The sequence below is a fragment of the Pelodiscus sinensis genome, chromosome 17 (assembly GCF_052426305.1).
Source record: "Pelodiscus sinensis isolate ZL-2025 chromosome 17, ASM5242630v1, whole genome shotgun sequence".
Taxonomy (NCBI): Eukaryota; Metazoa; Chordata; order Testudines; family Trionychidae; genus Pelodiscus; species Pelodiscus sinensis.
The window spans coordinates 34,762,499-34,779,639 of NC_143068.1; the positions used below are offsets into that span (position 1 = coordinate 34,762,499).

Below are 17,141 nucleotides of genomic sequence, written 5' to 3' on the forward strand. Positions count from 1 at the left end.
GGGAGAGGGAGGGGCTAGGACAGGATGGAGAGCTGGAGGTTGGGGGGGCAGGCTGAGGGGGGCTGGGAGAGGGAGGGGCTAGGACAGAGGATGTAGAGGGGCAGGCTGAGGTGGGCTGGGAGAAGGGGCTAGGACAGGATCGGGAGCAAGGGGGGTTGAGGAAGGGGTGGGTTAGAGGTTGGGCTTGTGGAGGGAGGAGCTGGTGGTAGGGGGCTGGGTAAAGGACGGGCTCCACTGGAAGGGGGCTGAGCCAGGCTGCACAGCCAAATCCCACCCACCCTCAAGTATAGGAGTGGGCAATTTTGGATGGGGAGCCACTGCCAAGATTTTAGAAGGTGGTCCAGGGCTGCACTCCTGTATGATATGAATGGGGATGCAGGGTCGGGGATGGAGGTTGGGGTAAGGGACTGGGGTGCAGTGGGGGGGCTGGAAGGGAGTTGGGATGGGGCAGGCGGCTGTGACCTAGTGCAGGGGGTGGGGATGTGACCTAGGGCAGGGGACTGGAGTGCAGGGGGTGGGGATGTGACCTGGGGCAGGGGACTGGAGTGCAGGGGGTGGGGATGTGACCCAGGGGAGGAGGGGACTGTGAGCTGGGGCAGGAGCTTGGGCACCAGATCTGGGAGGGGTGAGAGGGGAAAGGGCTGGGGGGGCCAGACGCTGCCTGGCCACGTGCTCGAACTGAGCCCAGGCGAGGGGGCGGGTTCTTAGCTGCCTGTTATTCGAACAAGCAGCTCCCATTGGCCAGTTTCTGCCAGACACCGGCCAATGGGAATGCGCCGGGGGCGGGGCAGCTCCTAAAACTCCCCCCTCCCCTCCAGTTTTAACACCGAAACGAAGCCTTGCAGCTGCGGGGGAGCCAGTCCGGCCCAAGTCAGTGGAAGGGGGCGTGGCAGGGAGCGAAAGACCATCACGTGACTCGGGGGGGGGACGCGCGCGCCGCAGCATCCCGGCCCCGCCCCTGCGCGAGGAACGGAGTCAAATGACGTGCGCCGCCGCGGACGCCGGGTAGTGACGCCAGCACGCAGGGCGGGCGTGACGTGCGGCTCCCGGGCAGGGCCGGTGTGAAGGCGGGGGAGACGGGCAGCGCGGGGGCAGGTAACGGCCGGGCTGAGGCGGGGCGGCCGTTGAGGGGGGCGGGGGCCGCGGGTCCTGAGGGGGCCGGGGGGCGGGGCCGCTGGCTGAGGGGGCCGGGGCCGCTGGCTGAGGCGCCCCCCGGGGGCCCGTGAGCGGTGGGGCGCTGTGGGGGCGGGGCCCTTGGGGGGGGGGCGGGCGGCCCCGTGCTCGGCTCGTGGCGAGGCGGCTCCCTGCGCTGGGGGAGGAGGCCGCCCGGGGCTCCCCCTTCCCGGCTGCGGGGCCCGTCGCGCTCAGAGCCGGGCTCGGCCAGCGCCGCTCCGCTTCGGGGGGGTGCGGGGGCGCCCGGCACGCGGGCCCCGCCTTCTGCAGGAGCCGGCCCGGGTCTCCCCCTCCCGCCGCCCGTTCCCAGCCTTCAGCCGCGGCTTCTGTCTTCCAGAAAATGGCAGTGAATGTGTATTCTACTTCAGTGACCAGCGACAACCTGAGTCGGCATGACATGCTCGCCTGGATCAACGAGTCTCTGCAGCTGGCCCTGACCAAGATCGAACACCTGTGCTCGGGTAAGGCACCGCCTGGGGCCTGGGAGCCTCCTCCTGCGGGGTTGCTAATCGCTGAGTTACTGACTGCAAGTATACAAGATACCGTACAGTAGGCTTCTGATAATCCGGAACCTGTGGGACTGAGGTGGTGCCGGATTATCAGATATGCTGGACTATCAGGAGGTACTATAAGATTGTTTATATATATATATATATATATATATATATATATATATATATATATAAAATAAAGTGTTCTTAACCCTTTTTATTGTACATGCTGTATACCGTATACTGTAATGTGTTAAGTATCAGAGGGGTCGCCGTGTTAGTCTGAATCTGCAAAAGCGACGAGGAGTCCTGTGATAGAAATGTAGCCGTGTTAGTCTGGGGTAGTTGAAGCAAAATGCAGGACAATGTAGCACTTTAAAGACTAACACGATGGTTTATTAGGTGAGGAGCTTTCGTGGGCCAGACCCACTTCCTCAGATCAAATAGTGGAAGAAAGTAGTCACAACCATATATAGCAAAGGATACAATTAAAAAAAATGAACAAATATGAAAAGGACAAATCACATTGCAGAACAGAAGGGGGATGCGGGGGGGGGGGGGGGGGTGGGAAGAGGGAGGAAGGAAGGTAAGTGTCTGTGAATTGCTGATATTAAAGGTAGGGAGAGTGGGATGTTTGTGAGTTAATGGTATTACAGGTGATAATTGGGGAAACTGTCTTGGTAATGGGTGAGAAAGTTCAAATTCTTGTTAAGTCCTTTTTGGCAAGTGTCAAATTGCATCTGACAAAGTGGGTCTTTGCCCACGAAAGCTTATGCTCCTACACTTCAGTTAGTCTATAAGGTGCCACAGTACTCCTCGTCGCTTTTGTAATGTGTTTGTTTTTTTTTAAGCCTTTTTTTACCCTTTTTGCTCAGTTCAGCTGCTGCCACTGGTACCTTGTGATTCATTTTTTGCCGAAGCTCACTCACTAGCTCTTGCCATTTTGATGCCGGACTATCAGGAGTGCCGGACTTTCAGGTGCCGGACTATTGGAGTTTTATTGTAGTCTGTTGCTGGATCTTGCTTAATTTGAGACTAATTTCAAACTGTAGCTTCTAGCTGTGAATACAAAGGATTGTTTCTGTAGCTTTGTGGACTCTGAAGACTTGTGCCTTTCTGCTGTTGCTTTAAAACATAGCCTTGAATTTCAGCTCCTTGCCTATTTCTTTGGATAACAGGGCTAAAGCTGGGCGTTGTAAAACATGGTTATAATACACGTGAACACTGGCACAGCTACGTGGTTTGCTTAAAATCCTAGGATAGACAGATTCATAGTCAGTTAATCTGTCTATCCTGTATTATAACGTGGCTGTGAAACTGTCACTAAAAATCATTTATATAACACCCAAAGTTTAATGGGTAAAGTGTATAATTGTTTAAGATGGGGTGGGGAACCTTTTTTGGGTCAGGGGCTGCTGACCCACATAAAAATCAGTTGGGGGGCCGTACACAAGTGAGAAGCCCTTGAATGAGAAGGACACTCCCCACGTTCCCCTTGCATACAAGAGCCAAGGAGGCCCAGGCTAGTTGATTTTTGTGTGCTCTAATCCTGGGGGTGGGTGGTAGGGGAGCTGGAGCACCAGTGCAGGCTTCCCAATGCTGAGCTTCAGGGGTTGGATCCAAACAAGCTGGGGGCTGCAGCCAGCCACTGGGCCTAAGGTTCCCCACCCCTGGTTTAAGAGAGAGAACAAAAGTTTGGGAAGGGTGAATGAAGTGAAAGTGTAGATGTGGAGAGATGAAGGTTCTTAGGAGAAACTGAGTTCTAAAGAAGGATTTTAAGAAGCTTGGGCAAGAAGTAGACTTGCCAAGCATCTTTCCATGTCAACACGAAAGAAAGACAGGGAAGTTAGATGGTGGACACAGCTTTCAAGTGTTGGTGGTGACCAGTTTCTCTGAACAGCTTGTTACTAAAAAGACAGAGAGGAGTTAAGGTGGCAAGCCTGGGAGGCGTTTAAAGATTGAACTGGGATAACTGGCAGAGGAAAAATATATTGGTAGGATTGTGAACATAAGAACGGCCGTACTGGGTCAAACCAAAAGTCCATCTAGCCCAGTAGCCTGTCTGCCGACAATGGCCAGCACCAGGTGCCCCAGAGAGGATGGACCGAAGACAATGATCAAGCAATTTGTCTCCTGCCATCCTTCTCCAGCCTCTGACAAACAGAGGCCAGGGACACCATTTCTATCCCCTGGCTAATAGCCTTTTATGGACCTAACTTTCAGGAAATTATCTAGCTTCTCTTTAAACTTTGTGGTAGTCCTAGCCTTCACAGCCTCCTCTGGCAAGGAGTTCCACAGGTTGACTACGCACTGTGTGAAGAAGAACTTTATTTTATTTGTTTTAAACCTGCTACCCATTAATTTCATTTGGTGTCCTTTAGTTCTTCTATTATGGGAACTAATAAATAACTTTATCAGCCCTCTACACACCACTCATGATTTTATAGACCTCTATCATATCCCACCTCAGTCTCCTCTTTTTCTAAACTGAAAAGTCCCAGTCACATTAATCTCTCTTCATATGGGACCCATTCCAAACCCCTAATCATTTTAGTTGCCCTTTTCTGAACCCTTTCGAAGGGCACAATATCTTTTTTGAGATGAGACCAACACATCTGTACACAGTATTCAAGATGTGGGCACACTATAGTTTTATACAGGGGCAGTAAGATATTCTGTGTGTTATTTTCTATCCCTTTCTTAATAATTCCTAGTATCCTATTTGCCTTTTTGATCGCCGCTGCACACTGTGTGGAAGTTTTCAGAGAACTATCCACGATAACGCCAAGATCTTTCCTGATTTGTTGTAGCCAAATTAGCCCCCATCATACTGTACGTGTAGTTTGGGTTATTTTTCCCAGTTTGCATTACTTTACACTTATCCACATTATATTTCATTTGCCATTTTGTTGCCCAATCACTCGTTTGGTGAGATCTTTTTGGGTCCCTCACAGTCTGCTTCTGTCTTGGCTATCCTAAACAGTTTTGCATCATCTGCAAACTTTACCACCACCTTCTCTAGATCATTTATGAATAAGTTGAAAAGGACTGGTCCCAGGACTGACCCTTGGGGGACACCACTAATTACCCCTCTCCATTCTGAAAATTTACCATTTATTCCTACCCTTTGTTTCCTGACTTTTAACCAGTTCTCAATCCAAGAAAGGACCTTCCCTCTTATCCCATGGCCATGTAATTTTCCCAAGAGCCTTTGGTGAGGGACTTTGTCAAAAGCTTTCTGAAAATCTAAGTATACTATATCTACTGGATCCCCCTTGTCCGCATGTTTAACCCCTTCAAAGAACTCTAATAGATTAGTAAGACAGGATTTCCCTTTACAGAAACGATTCTGACTTTTGTCCAACAAATTATGTTCTTCTACATGCCTCACAATTTTATTCTTTTTGTGAAGAGGATTTCAAGCTCTAATTTCCTGTTGTAAGGAGGCAAACCCAACAAGGGGATTTGAGAAGCTATAGTTGGAGTTGAGAGGTTTTTGACAGTTTTTTGGATAGTTGGAGTGGGAGGGAAGGGAAATTTCTTGGAGTTATGATACTGAAGAGATTAGTTTTGGAGATTGAAATAAAAGGGCATCTTTTGGTGGTGTTTAAAAATGAAGTAACGGACTTCGGACAGGATATGAGGAAGAAGAAGAAAAGTTGAAAATTGAAGTTGTGAGCATGGGATACAGGAAAAGTGGTGGAACACAAGGATCTGGGGAAAATCATTCAGTTCTAGAATGTGAGTTAAGACAGTGGGCTGGAAACATGTAATTCCCTGACTGAAGAAAAGACCGGAAAAAGTTGAAGTAGATTTGGGAATTTTCAGAGCTTGTGGCTGGATCCATGGAAACAAACTAGTACAAAGAAAAAGAGTTCTTGGGATGGAAACTTGAGGGGACCTAAGGGAGAATGACGTGCTCTTACTAAGAGGTTGGTAAAATGGTTAGCAAGGTAGAAAGAACCAAAAGTATGGTGTTAATCAATGTCCAGATGTTAAAATCAAAATAATAAAGACTTTTGAATGGCTGGTGACTTTCATTTAGGTCCAGAGGATTTTGAACTCCATAAGAACCTGGCCCTTAGAAGTGAGAGGACATGTCAGCTACTGAAGAATCTTGATTCATTTTTAAAGGTCTTAGATCCTACCACTCAGTTGTAATAAACTGAGCAGTGTCCCTTCCCAGTGTGTGGAGACAGACCTCTCCAGTGCTGCTGCTCATTTCTTTACAGAGTGAGATAAGCAAGATGAAATAGCTTCATTGCTGTCTGATGAAAACTGATTGGCCATGTCCACTTCCCAGGGAATGTCATGAATAGTAGAGGCCGGCCCTGAAGTATTCACTGAACTGCAGGGCAAGATGCTGGCGGGTTCAATTGCAGGCACTACCTTCCTGCCTTCATTTGCATTATTGTTATGCTTAAAAGACGCACCCGGGATCTTTTTCGGGGGGGATAAGGCAACATGTCACATTTATTGAACATACATAGATCAATCAATACTTATCATATGCATATGATACATTACTCTCTGTCTGTCTCTCGTCGTTACCAAAAGTTGCTCCCCCTAACTGCACCAGCCAGGTCAGTTAGATGGGGGAGGGGTGGAGCTGGGTTTCTGCCAATCTGGATCGATGCTCCCATGTTGACAAGACAAAAACCCAGGGTCCCTCTGCAAGATGCCTCATGTTTATCCCTCTCATGCAGCTAATTAGTCATCACCTTGCCTTTCTTAATGCTGCTTCAAAGAGAGTTCCTCCAAGGGCAGGCACTTGCTGCTTGACTCCCAAGGCATCTGTATGTCCAGTCTTCTTAATGAGCTCACTTTTCAGATAGTGTCTTGGATCTGGCTCCCAGACCTTCTCCACCCTTGCAGCTGCTGCTGGAGGTGCTCACCTTTCATTTTCCATTCATACCTCATTCATTTCAACAGGACAGTCAAGGAAAGGGGAGAGCTCAAAAGATTTTTTTCTTACAAGATGGATATATATATTATAAAGGAAAGTTTCTCTTAATACAAAGTTATAGGAGAAATGTTAGAGATTCTATAAGAACACTTAAGATCTTGTCCTTTTAGATATATCTTTGTTAATACAAGATATGAGAGTGATATTACAGGGATTTATCCACATTATCAAGAGGCTATGGACAAGGGAGAAGATATTTTTCAGTAACAGGAAGAAACAGTGGGAGACCCCAACCAGGAGTAACACCTTAATTGAAATTCCTGCATTGTCCTCCTTCCTAACAGCTGTATGACTAGACCATGCATTAGGACTAAATGCAAAAGGGAACTTAGAATTCTGTGTTACTGGTAGATAAACAGACTTCTTAAAAATTTTCCACAAGTGTACCATCCATGTTGGTATAATATTTGGCTGCATGTGGACATGCATTCTTCTGGTATACCAGGAAAAAAATAACCCCTCCAAGATAGGCACTTGCCATGGATTGTTGTAGCTAGTTAAACTTATTACTTCTGCAGCCAGCAAAAAATCTTTGCAGAATCTGAGATAATGCTGGAGAAAGATTTTTTTTTTTTTTTTTTCTGGATGAGTTCCCCTCCCCCCGGTCTAATTGTAGTTTTATAGGAGGAACTAGAAGAAATGAGAGGTCTTTGAGATGGGTGAAATGAAGCACCTTTTTGTGTCTTTTATTATGTCTCAGTTTTTGTTAGTCAGGATTGATATGGCCTCTTAATTCCAAGAGCACTAAAAGCGCTGGATAAGGGCAGTTTGTTTTATTTTAGAAATTAGGATAAATAATCTCCTCTTAAAGACCTAAGCTTTTTTTGCCTAGATGAATGTGGCATCTGTGACATGTGACCCCAATGAGTTTATTGTTGCAAGCATGTCATAGGACAAATCTTAGTTACTTGTAGAACTTGTATGCTCAGTGGGTTAGGGGAGGCAGTGTTATAAGAACTCAAATTATAACAGGGAGCAATCTTAACCTTCAATATTTCCTCTCGTTTTCAGTAAATAGTCTTCCAAGACGTGTCTGCTTCTGATTGATTTTTGAATAAGATGTTGCAGCCATTATGGTCCCAGGATATTAGAGAAACAAGATGGGTGAAGCAATTCTTTTATTGGTCCAACTTCTAGTGGTAAAAGAGAAATTTCTGAGCTACATCTGAAGAAGAGTTGTGTAACTTGAAAGTTCTTTCACCAAAAGAAGTTTGTCCAATAAAAGACATTATCTCGCCCACCTTTTTGTACAAAAGATGGCTTATGGAGGCATTGTTTTTTTTGGCAGGTGCTGCCTACTGTCAGTTCATGGACATGCTCTTCCCTGGTTCTGTAGCACTCAAGAAAGTGAAATTTCAAGCAAAGTTGGAACATGAATACATTCAGAACTTCAAGATTCTACAAGCTGGTTTTAAGCGAATGGGTGTTGACAAAGTAAGTTGCAATTGTTATTGGTTCTCCTTGCACTTAGGTGCCCATGGTTTAGTTTCATGGTATCTGTACTGCCAGTGTATGAACCCCATGGCTTTCTGTGTACATGTGTCTGCCAATCATTCACTTGCTGACAGCACTTACCCTTCCAGCAAGTGTTCCTCTAAACTGCATGGCAGCACAACTTCACAGGTGATTAATCAGCCCCACCCAGTCAGTCAGCTCCATGAGGTGAGCCCTGAGCCTCTGTCTGGGCGTGGTTGATTAATCACCTGTGAAACTGGGCTGCCACATTGTTGAGGGAACACTGCTTCCAGCTTCCCCAAATTGGAAATTAAACTGAGGGCTGGATTTCTGGCTCTTATTAACAGCATGAGTTTCACTATCTCCGTGGTTCCCAACCTTTTCTAGATGGGGACCCATTTTGACAATTCAGGAAGACTTGGTGACCCAAGACAATTAAAAAATGGGGGGAGGTGACGGGAAGAGCCACCTGGGGAGACACTTGGCAACTTTTTTGAAATATAATGGCAACCCATATCGAAACATACATGTTTGCTTACTGACTACTGTTACTGCATTTGAGCTTCTTGCTCTTTGTGCCAGACATGTGGCCCCAACCAACTGGTTTTGTAGTCCCAAGGACTGCAAGTTTTACTTCCCACAGATTCCAAACTCATGTAGAGTAGACATGAGAAAATGGAGCTCCACAGTTTAAATAACCTTTGTGTTCATGGACAGTGCAATTGATAATTCATGTAGCTGGTACTGTACATCAATATCAGGGCAAGGTTTCAGTATTAACATTTCAGTCTCATCTCTTATTTTGGGGGAACTTCATGTAAGAATGAATAGGTAGGAACACTAAAAAGACACAGAGAATGGGCTAAGACTACTATTTAGTGTGACTGCATTAATTTGTGTGATTCTTTGCTATTAAAAACTGGGCTGGACTGTTTCAAATCACTGAATAACCATCAGATGGCTAACCTTCGTCATTGCCCATTTGGATTGATCTTATACTGGTTTCCTATATGCAAAAGTCTTTTAATAATTCTCTAGCTCTCTTTTCTAGGATGGGGAGGAGGGGGTGAGGAACCATTCCCAAGTTGGGGGTTGAGCAGTGTGTGTAGATGGGCCAACAGGTCAGACCTAGAATGAAGTTTAGATGTGATGGTAGGGAAAGATGGACAGATTTCAGGAGAATAGGAGCAAATTTGACCTTGGAACTTGGGCAATAAGTATTTCTGCAATAATGGTATAATATGATATCACCATTCAATTTTAAGATGATCAGCTAGCTCTCCATTCCAATTAGTGGAGAAAAATCTTGACCGCACCTATGTTTAAATATATACGAGAAGTCAGTTCTGGCCTTGGAAAATCACATGTATACAATTCTGAGCATAAGCCGTGCCTCTGTAGAGCTTGCTTTTGACTTTGACTGTGTCCCTTCTGTTTGACAAGCTTTAATTTTCCCCCTAGATAATCCCTGTGGACAAACTAGTGAAAGGAAAATTTCAGGACAATTTTGAATTTGTTCAGTGGTTCAAAAAATTTTTTGATGCAAACTATGATGGGAAAGAGTATGACCCTGTTGCGGCTCGACAAGGCCAAGAAACAGCAGTAGCACCTGCCGTTGTTGCTCCAGTATTGAACAAGCCCAAGAAAGCTCTCAGTTCCGGTACTGCAGGTAAAGGAAATATTGATGGTCTTGTGAAAGTCTTTCTAATTGTTAAGAATTTCAGTAGCAAAAGTGACTCATTGTTAATTTCAGTGCATTAAATTATGGTAGTTCATGGTTTTCTTCTGTTCCACAAAGATTCCAATCTCTCAAAATACAGAATGGAATCGTGATACATATGCCTTAGATCACACTGTAGTGGTGAACCTCTTATTTCATGGAGGATAAGAAGTTTTCTTCCATGTGAGACACTTAATCTGTAGGTTTAAAATGTTAGGCATCTTCAGGTCAAATTGTGTAACCTCTAGAATTGCTGTGCCTCTTGTAGATAACAGTTTCCTGGAACCCACAGAAATGATTGCTGCAGGAACAGATGCTTCTTCCTTAAAGAAAATGGCAGTGATTGGTACCAACACTCTTGCGGGAGAAGGGACACTTCACATGGGGAATTTGAGGCATTTCTTGCTGCACTACACTGAGATTCAAATTCGTCACTGTTCTAGCTAAGCATGGGTGGAAATAACTCCTGAGGGTCTTGATTCCAAAAATAACAGGCTAAGAATTAACACTGCATCTTACCTTGTAGGTCCTCAAAGGCCCATTGTTACTCAGAGAACACCATCAGCTCCTAAAACTGGCACTGGAATGGTTAAAAAGGCTCCAGGAGGAATAGCAGAGGATGAATCAGCAGAACTGATCCAGCAGGTGAGTATTAAACCTGTAGACTATTAAGTGGAACTGCTTTAGATTAATTTACGTGAATCGTTAAGAACTGTCTTGGAAATATAGCAAAGCAATTCACATACTAGATGTAGCAAATTGTCAAACTAAAACCTTTCACTCAAGGTCTGATACATACTAGTCTATTACATCTTGATACTTCATCCTACAGTGCTATTGCAGACATCTAGCAGCATTGCAGTTAAATCATGAATGGCTGCCACTACACTGTAGTAGTGAGAGTTGTCTGGAGTCTCACTGTTATAAGTTAACCTGACTTCGTGTAAATGGTGATGAAGTATCTAAAAGAATAAACCCTGCAAAGGGAAACTGCAGGTGATTGGGTTTTTACTAGTTTGAAGTAGCGAGCCCATAACTTTTGCAAAGAGGCTGACCCCTCATGTGAATTGGATGTCTAGCATGGGAATTGAACATATGAACTAAACTGAGAGTAATAGATCAATATAGATCTTAATCCCATAGATCTTAAGCCCACAGTGCGGTTATAGATCTCTCACAAAAAGCCACTTGTGAAATGTAAGAATCTTGCTTCTCTCTGGAGAAATGATCATGTGTGTCTTATTTTTCTTTTTGGCAGATCAATGTATTGAAACTTACTGTTGAAGATCTGGAGAAGGAGAGGGACTTCTACTTTGGCAAACTGAGAAATATCGAATTGATCTGCCAAGAGAATGAAGGGGAGAGCGATCCAGTGTTGCAAAGGATTGTGGAAATTCTTTATGCAACAGATGTAAGTCTGTCTTTACATAAACTACTAATTGGCAATCAAGTGAATTTTTCTAATGGAAAAAAAAACCTTAAATGACGAATAGCCCTGCAGCACCTTAGAGACTAACAAAAAATGTAGCTGGTATCCTAAGCTTTTGTGGACACAACCAGCTTCTAACTCCATTCATCTGAAGAAGTGGGTTGTACCTACAAAAGCTCATGATCCCAGCTACATTGTTAGTCTCTAAGATGCTGCAGGACTATTTGTTGTTTTTCAAGGTTTTGTCCGGCATTGTAACTTCACTTTTATAAGTGAGCATATTCCTCCCTGACACTATCCCAAGTAGTAAAACTGCAGGGAAGGGTGTGTGCAACCCTGTGGGCCTCATTTGACATCCACTTCCATTAATACATTCTTTCTTTCCTCCTTCAGGAAGGCTTTGTGATACCTGACGAAGGAGTGCCACAAGAGGAGCAAGAAGAGTATTAACAGTCCACATACTGTACCAGCAGAGCAGCAACATCAGAATTCTTTGCCCCAAATCATGTGCTTAACTGTAAAATACTCCACTTTATTATTCTTAGAGGACTCACTGGTTTCTTTTCGTAAGCAAAAAGTACCTCTTCTTAAAGTGCACTTTGCGAAAGTTTTACTCTTTTTCAGTGGGTTTGAGTTAGGAGCTCTTTTTCACTTTGTAGCAGAACAGTATTAACATCTAGTTGGTATATTTAGGGAACAAGAAGTTGAATATTTGGAGCTTGTTGCAGAACTGTATGGCTGCTGGTAAAGCATGGGTTTGTGGAAAGTCTTTATGTACCTTACTGGGGTGGAGTGTGCAGTAGATAAACTAAAGACAGACTCACAGGAAGATTGAGTTAATGTGAAATTGCAGCAGAGGACTTCTAATGAAAATGCCTTAAGAGTATTTAAAACATGCTTCCATATGCCAAATTCTAAAGTAATGTGACAGGAGATTTTATGTGCTTCATATTGGTGTTAGAAAGTGTCTAATTTACACTGCTGTCTGGGGGCCTTGTGTGTCAATATGACTACTTAAAAGGAGTAAAATAAAACTCTTATCTGTGTAAAAGCTGCTCATTAAGTGGTTAATTCTCAATGACAAAATTAGACCTTAATGTTGCCTGTCACAAGATTAACATAATTTTACATTTGTCTGAGCTCTTCATACTCCTAGAGTGCTAAATCGTTCTCTGGCACTGTGGCTGACGATTTTGCCAAACTTGTGTACTGTATTTTCTGAGAAATAACATGGTTCTAGATGTATTACCTAGAATGTTCTTCAGAGGTTTTTCACTTGATGCTCTGGATCACTTTTCTACTTTGTCCTGTGCCCCTCTGTAGTGTCCTTTCTGGTTTCCTCTTCTCTCCCTCATCCCGAAGAATACTGGTGAAAGTAATGGCTCTAACATAACTTGCATTTGCTTTGTCTCTGGAATGAAGGGGAATGAGTGGGTTATCTCACTTTGTGCCTGTTGGGTAGTCTTCCTAAGCCATTGGTGTATCTTAAAAGTGGTATTTTCCAGTACAGTACAGGCAGTCAAGATAGGGACTGTAGGTTTGTTCTTAAGTTGAATCTGTATGTAAGTCAGAACTGGCGTCCAGATTCAGCCGCTGCTGAAACTGACCGCCAGTTCTGACTTACATACAGAATCAACTTAAGAACCCCAGGCGTCCCCAAGTCAGCTGCTGCTGAAACTGATCAGCAGCTGATTCCAGGAAGCCCGGGGCAGAGCAACTCTGCCTCGGGCTTCCTGTAGTCAGCGCTGGTCAGTTTCAGCAGAAGCTGACTTGGGGACGCCTGGGGCAGAGCAGCTGGGGTGCTGCTGGGTTGCTCCAGGGGCACCGGAGCAGCTTACGAACGGGGCTTTCTCGCCCCGGAGCTCGCAGGTAGCAATCCGCCACCTCGACCTCCGGGGCGAGAGAGCCCCGTTCGTAAGTGCGGATCCGACGTAAGTCGGATCCGCGTAAGTCGGGGACTGCCTGTACTCTGGGGACAAAACTAGCTAGCTGATAGAAAAGCTAATGTTGCAGAAAATACAGTACCCAGGCTAACTTTTAATATTTAAAATACTTTATTCTTGAACTGTCCCTTCCTTTGCTATCAAGTTCCTCTCCTTGCTGTTTGTGTTTGGCAAAATCTTGCAAGACATCTGATGCACCCACACTGATCAGTCTTGATGTGCTTGTGTGCATTTTTCTGGTTGTAGTTTGTCCTAAAATGTGTGTAGAAGGTGAGCAGTAACTGTTGTGTAGTGCATGAATCTTTGTGAAATTCAGAGGAAACCCAATTTCAGTGAATGCCAAAAAAATGCAAGTAATTAGCCATTGTTTAAAATTTCAGTGGTGCTATTTCTTTTGTGGCCTTCTAGACTTTTCTTGCCCTAAAATTCCGTTTTACTGAGAATCCATATTCCATCTGGAGTTTTCTTGACAGGGTTTTTTTCTACTTTAAGCAGTTTCTAAATAAAGTTCTGTATTTCAAGAGTGTCATGTTTGCCTGGAGTCTGTCATGTTCTTGGGGATATGATTAGACTGAGCAAAAGATCCTGGTATCTTCAGTCTGAAGCTATACAACCTGTAACATCGGCCTTTCTCCTCAAATCATAGCTCTGTTCTTTGCTCAAATTCCTGCTGCATTGATTTTCCTTGGGGCTCCCCTCTATTCTGTTGGGAGAGACCTGCATGTGGTGTGTTAGGCTTAAAGTCAGTAGAAAGCATAGCTACCCTGTAGACTTCCCCTTCCATGGATGTCATGTAGTGGTGCAGTGAAGCAACCACAGTTGATCAGTTTCTCTGCATTTGACTTGTGAAGTCTAATGCACTGCATTACTAGAGCACCAAAGTTGAGCCATGTTTTTGATCTTTAGATTGTCACCAGCCTTTCTGAGCAGCCATCCTCTTGTAATTTAGTCATCTTCATTTGTCCTAAGTTTTGTGTGCCAAGTCTTAATGTTAGACTTGCACTGACCCAAGAACTAGCTTCTGCAGAAACAAATGCTAAGCAAAGGAATGCCTAGCATGCTAAAAGCTCTGATAAATCCCCAAAAGTCTTGCCAGTATTCATGTTGGTAAACTTTGAAATGGTCCTTAGAGATCTTATCCTAAGAAATAATCATTGCTGGCAACAAAACTAGTACTGCAGTGTGAAAGTGCATTGGTAAAATGGGGCTTTGATGCACATAAAATCTCTCATTACTTATTTGGTATGACTACAAAATCTTACTCTTTCTGATAACTGTATATGTTACTCTTAGACTTTCTGTATTCTCAAGGTCAGTAGCAAGATGAGGTTTGTCTGACCTGCCATGGGAAATTAGTTTTGTAGGCTTTTCACATTTTGTGTAGGGTCAGCTGCATGCTATGCATCATTGTAGCTTTACTTCTGCACTGCAAGAGCAAGGATGGGTCCATGTTTATAATGACCCTAGATGAGTTGCACTGTGATCCATTTGACCTCTGCTTCTGCAAAAAGCAAACAGCTCTCTTAAGCTGAAGGGGAAGAAATGATGGGAGTCATAGAAATACTGCTGGTGCTCCTTGACTATAAAACAGTCAAATCTGGAATTGGTCTGCACAACAAAATGCAGAAACTTTGTCATGCAGGTCAAACTCCTGTGAAATTCCAGTTTGCTGCATTTCCTAATATACCAAGAAGTGACAAGTCATAAATAGAACTGGGGAAATTCATAATTTATTTACAAGTCTGTATCATAGACTTTTTTAGGTAGTTTTTTTATAATTTTCTTGTTGGAAAGGAAATTACCAGAATAAACTTAAAACTCAAGTGGCTACTCTGCTGACCTGGTACAGTATTTGTTGAGTAGATGGTAAGTGCTTTCCTGCTGGAATAATTTCAGAAAACAACCAACCTTTCTTAGATTTAACTTTCAGTTTTCTGAAACAAAATGGAACAACCAAAAGCTTGTATCTGTCTTTCTGTACCCAATGTGTCTTACAGGTGTGCACTCAAGATTTTTTTAACTTAATTGTTCAATCTTTTCAAGATTCCTGGTTTTCAATGACCGTTCCTTGTGTAACTATTAAAAGGCTCCAAATAAAGGCCAAGAATTTACATCACTAATTTGTCTATTAATGTTTAATGTGACCACTGTTGCATTGATAAATGATGCCTTGTTTTTCTTTTGATGTTAGCACTCTCACACTTATAGAATTTGTCTGAAGTTGACCTAGTACTTGGGGATCCTCTTAGCCTGGTGATTTGAACACTTCTGGGAGTTAGAAACTATTTCTGATCATAGCTCTCTCCAACCTCTACTGTGCTTACTAAAATGGTGCTCCATCTCCGAGGATTAGCTGAGAATTGTTTCCAGTGTGTTCTGACAGCAACTATAAGCCTTAAGAACCCAATTTAAAGCGATAAGGCATTAGGCGATACTGTGTGAATTTGAGATTAGTAATGACAATTATGCAGCTCTTCCCATCATTAGTGTAAACAACTCCTCTACACTTGTGCAATTAAAAGAATTTGGCCTGTTATGGGGGGAACTTACACTCTTGTTGAACTGCTACAGCAGTGAAGGCGTAATGTGTGACTACTGACATTTTCTAATACTGCCCACGCATGGTCTGCAGTACATCTACTCAGGCAGAATGGGGCTCTTAGACTGATGCCTACCATGTGGATTATGGTGCTGTGATACGGAGCCGAGGATGACCGCAACTCATCTAATCATTGAAAGGTAAACTTTGTTTTTGGAAATGACTTGACTTTCCAGATCAGCTTCATTACATGGTCACAAAAGATGGCAGCAGTTTGCTTGTAGCTAAGAGCAAACTGTAGTCTTAAAAGTCAGACCTAAATAAACTGGTGTGATGCTTTAAGCTTAGAATTTCCAGGTGTAAAATCATGGATGAGATTTTTTCCATCTTCGCTTTTTCTTACAAGTTGGATGGTGTAATGGATTAAAACAATTAATTCTTTGAGCTCAGTCTGTGAAAGAGAACGTAATTTTTCCTTTTGCAGACTATCGTTAGGTTTTGGTGTATGAGCATTTGAATGGACTTTATGCCTGAGCTCTTGTCCAGAAAAATCATGTGGTGGTAGAGGATCCCTTATGGCCTGTGTGCATTCTTCTGCTTTTCTCCCTTCCCAGATGATTGGACTCTTCTCAGGATAAGGGTAGTGACTATGTCTTGCTCTCCCTGTGTTATGCTGGAAGAATTTTTGGGAGACAGGTAGTCTGGCAGCACTTCTTGCTTGTTAACTTCCATCCTAATTTTACAGAAATGGTTCCCTGTTCCATTGGTGCTTGGAGGGGCCCATGACTGGATTCTGCAGCCACTTGTATTGGGTGGGGTAGCTTCTGCCAGCTGTGATGAGCAAATAGAAGGTTCTCTGCTTCTTTTACTACAGTGGTGTACTCCTATGAAAAGTCTCTGTGCTGGTTTTGGATGGGTCTAGTGTGCACTTTGCCCCTGGCATTCTAGCTTTCTTATGGGCTTCATTTCCTTATTCTTACTGGGGAACCTTGATGATCTTACCCTGAGAGGGGAAGGCTTGATGTTAGGGGTCTTCTGGCGATGCTACTGTTCAATTAGGATCAATTAGCCCCTTGGTCTCTCAACTGTGCAGTTCTCCTAGTGTGTGAGAGTTTAGGATACAAACAGTGTCATAACGAAGAGAGCTGACCAGCACCTGGAGATTAAGGGGTTAACTATGTCTCCTGTACCTAGCCAGGTATTGGGTGGTAAGCCAATAACAATGCAGGTAGGAGTTTCAAACTGGGACAAAGGAGTCTTCCCTCCTTTGTCTGAAAAGCAGAGTGATTTCTTCCAAGACTGAAGGAGATGGGAGGCCTGTCTCTCTTCAAGAATAGACTTCTCGCAATGTGTAAGTAGGGCAAAGTTTAGATTTATTGTTTTCCTTGTTTGGAAATTTGGAATGAACGTCTGAGTTAAAGAGGA

The 17,141-nt window shown here is 43.9% G+C and overlaps 2 protein-coding genes across 4 annotated transcripts in view; both read left to right on the forward strand.

Moving 5' to 3' along the window:
• Nucleotides 1-938: 938 nt before the first annotated feature.
• MAPRE1 (microtubule associated protein RP/EB family member 1) lies at nt 939-15,293 on the forward strand. 2 transcript variants are annotated; one of them, XM_075900817.2, is made up of 8 exons: nt 939-1,095; nt 1,511-1,634; nt 7,919-8,064; nt 9,547-9,754; nt 10,074-10,151; nt 10,332-10,450; nt 11,064-11,216; nt 11,628-15,293. In XM_075900817.2, the coding sequence occupies exons 2-8, from the start codon at nt 1,514-1,516 to the stop codon at nt 11,682-11,684; spliced, it is 882 nt and encodes a 293-aa protein (XP_075756932.1). In that variant the 5' UTR covers nt 939-1,095; nt 1,511-1,513; the 3' UTR covers nt 11,685-15,293. The 2 variants fall into 2 exon arrangements, with proteins under 2 accessions (XP_075756932.1, XP_075756933.1); XM_075900818.2 differs by lacking the exon at nt 10,074-10,151 and having other exon boundaries at nt 940-1,095.
• A 148-nt stretch (nt 15,294-15,441) lies between these two features.
• Nucleotides 15,442-17,141, forward strand: part of EFCAB8 (EF-hand calcium binding domain 8) — a 51,625-nt gene continuing 49,925 nt past the window's right edge. For both annotated transcript variants that reach the window (XM_089769768.1, XM_089769769.1), the window contains exon 1: nt 15,442-17,067. The gene's annotated coding sequence lies outside the window, so the exon portion shown is untranslated. The remainder of the gene's footprint in view (nt 17,068-17,141) is intronic.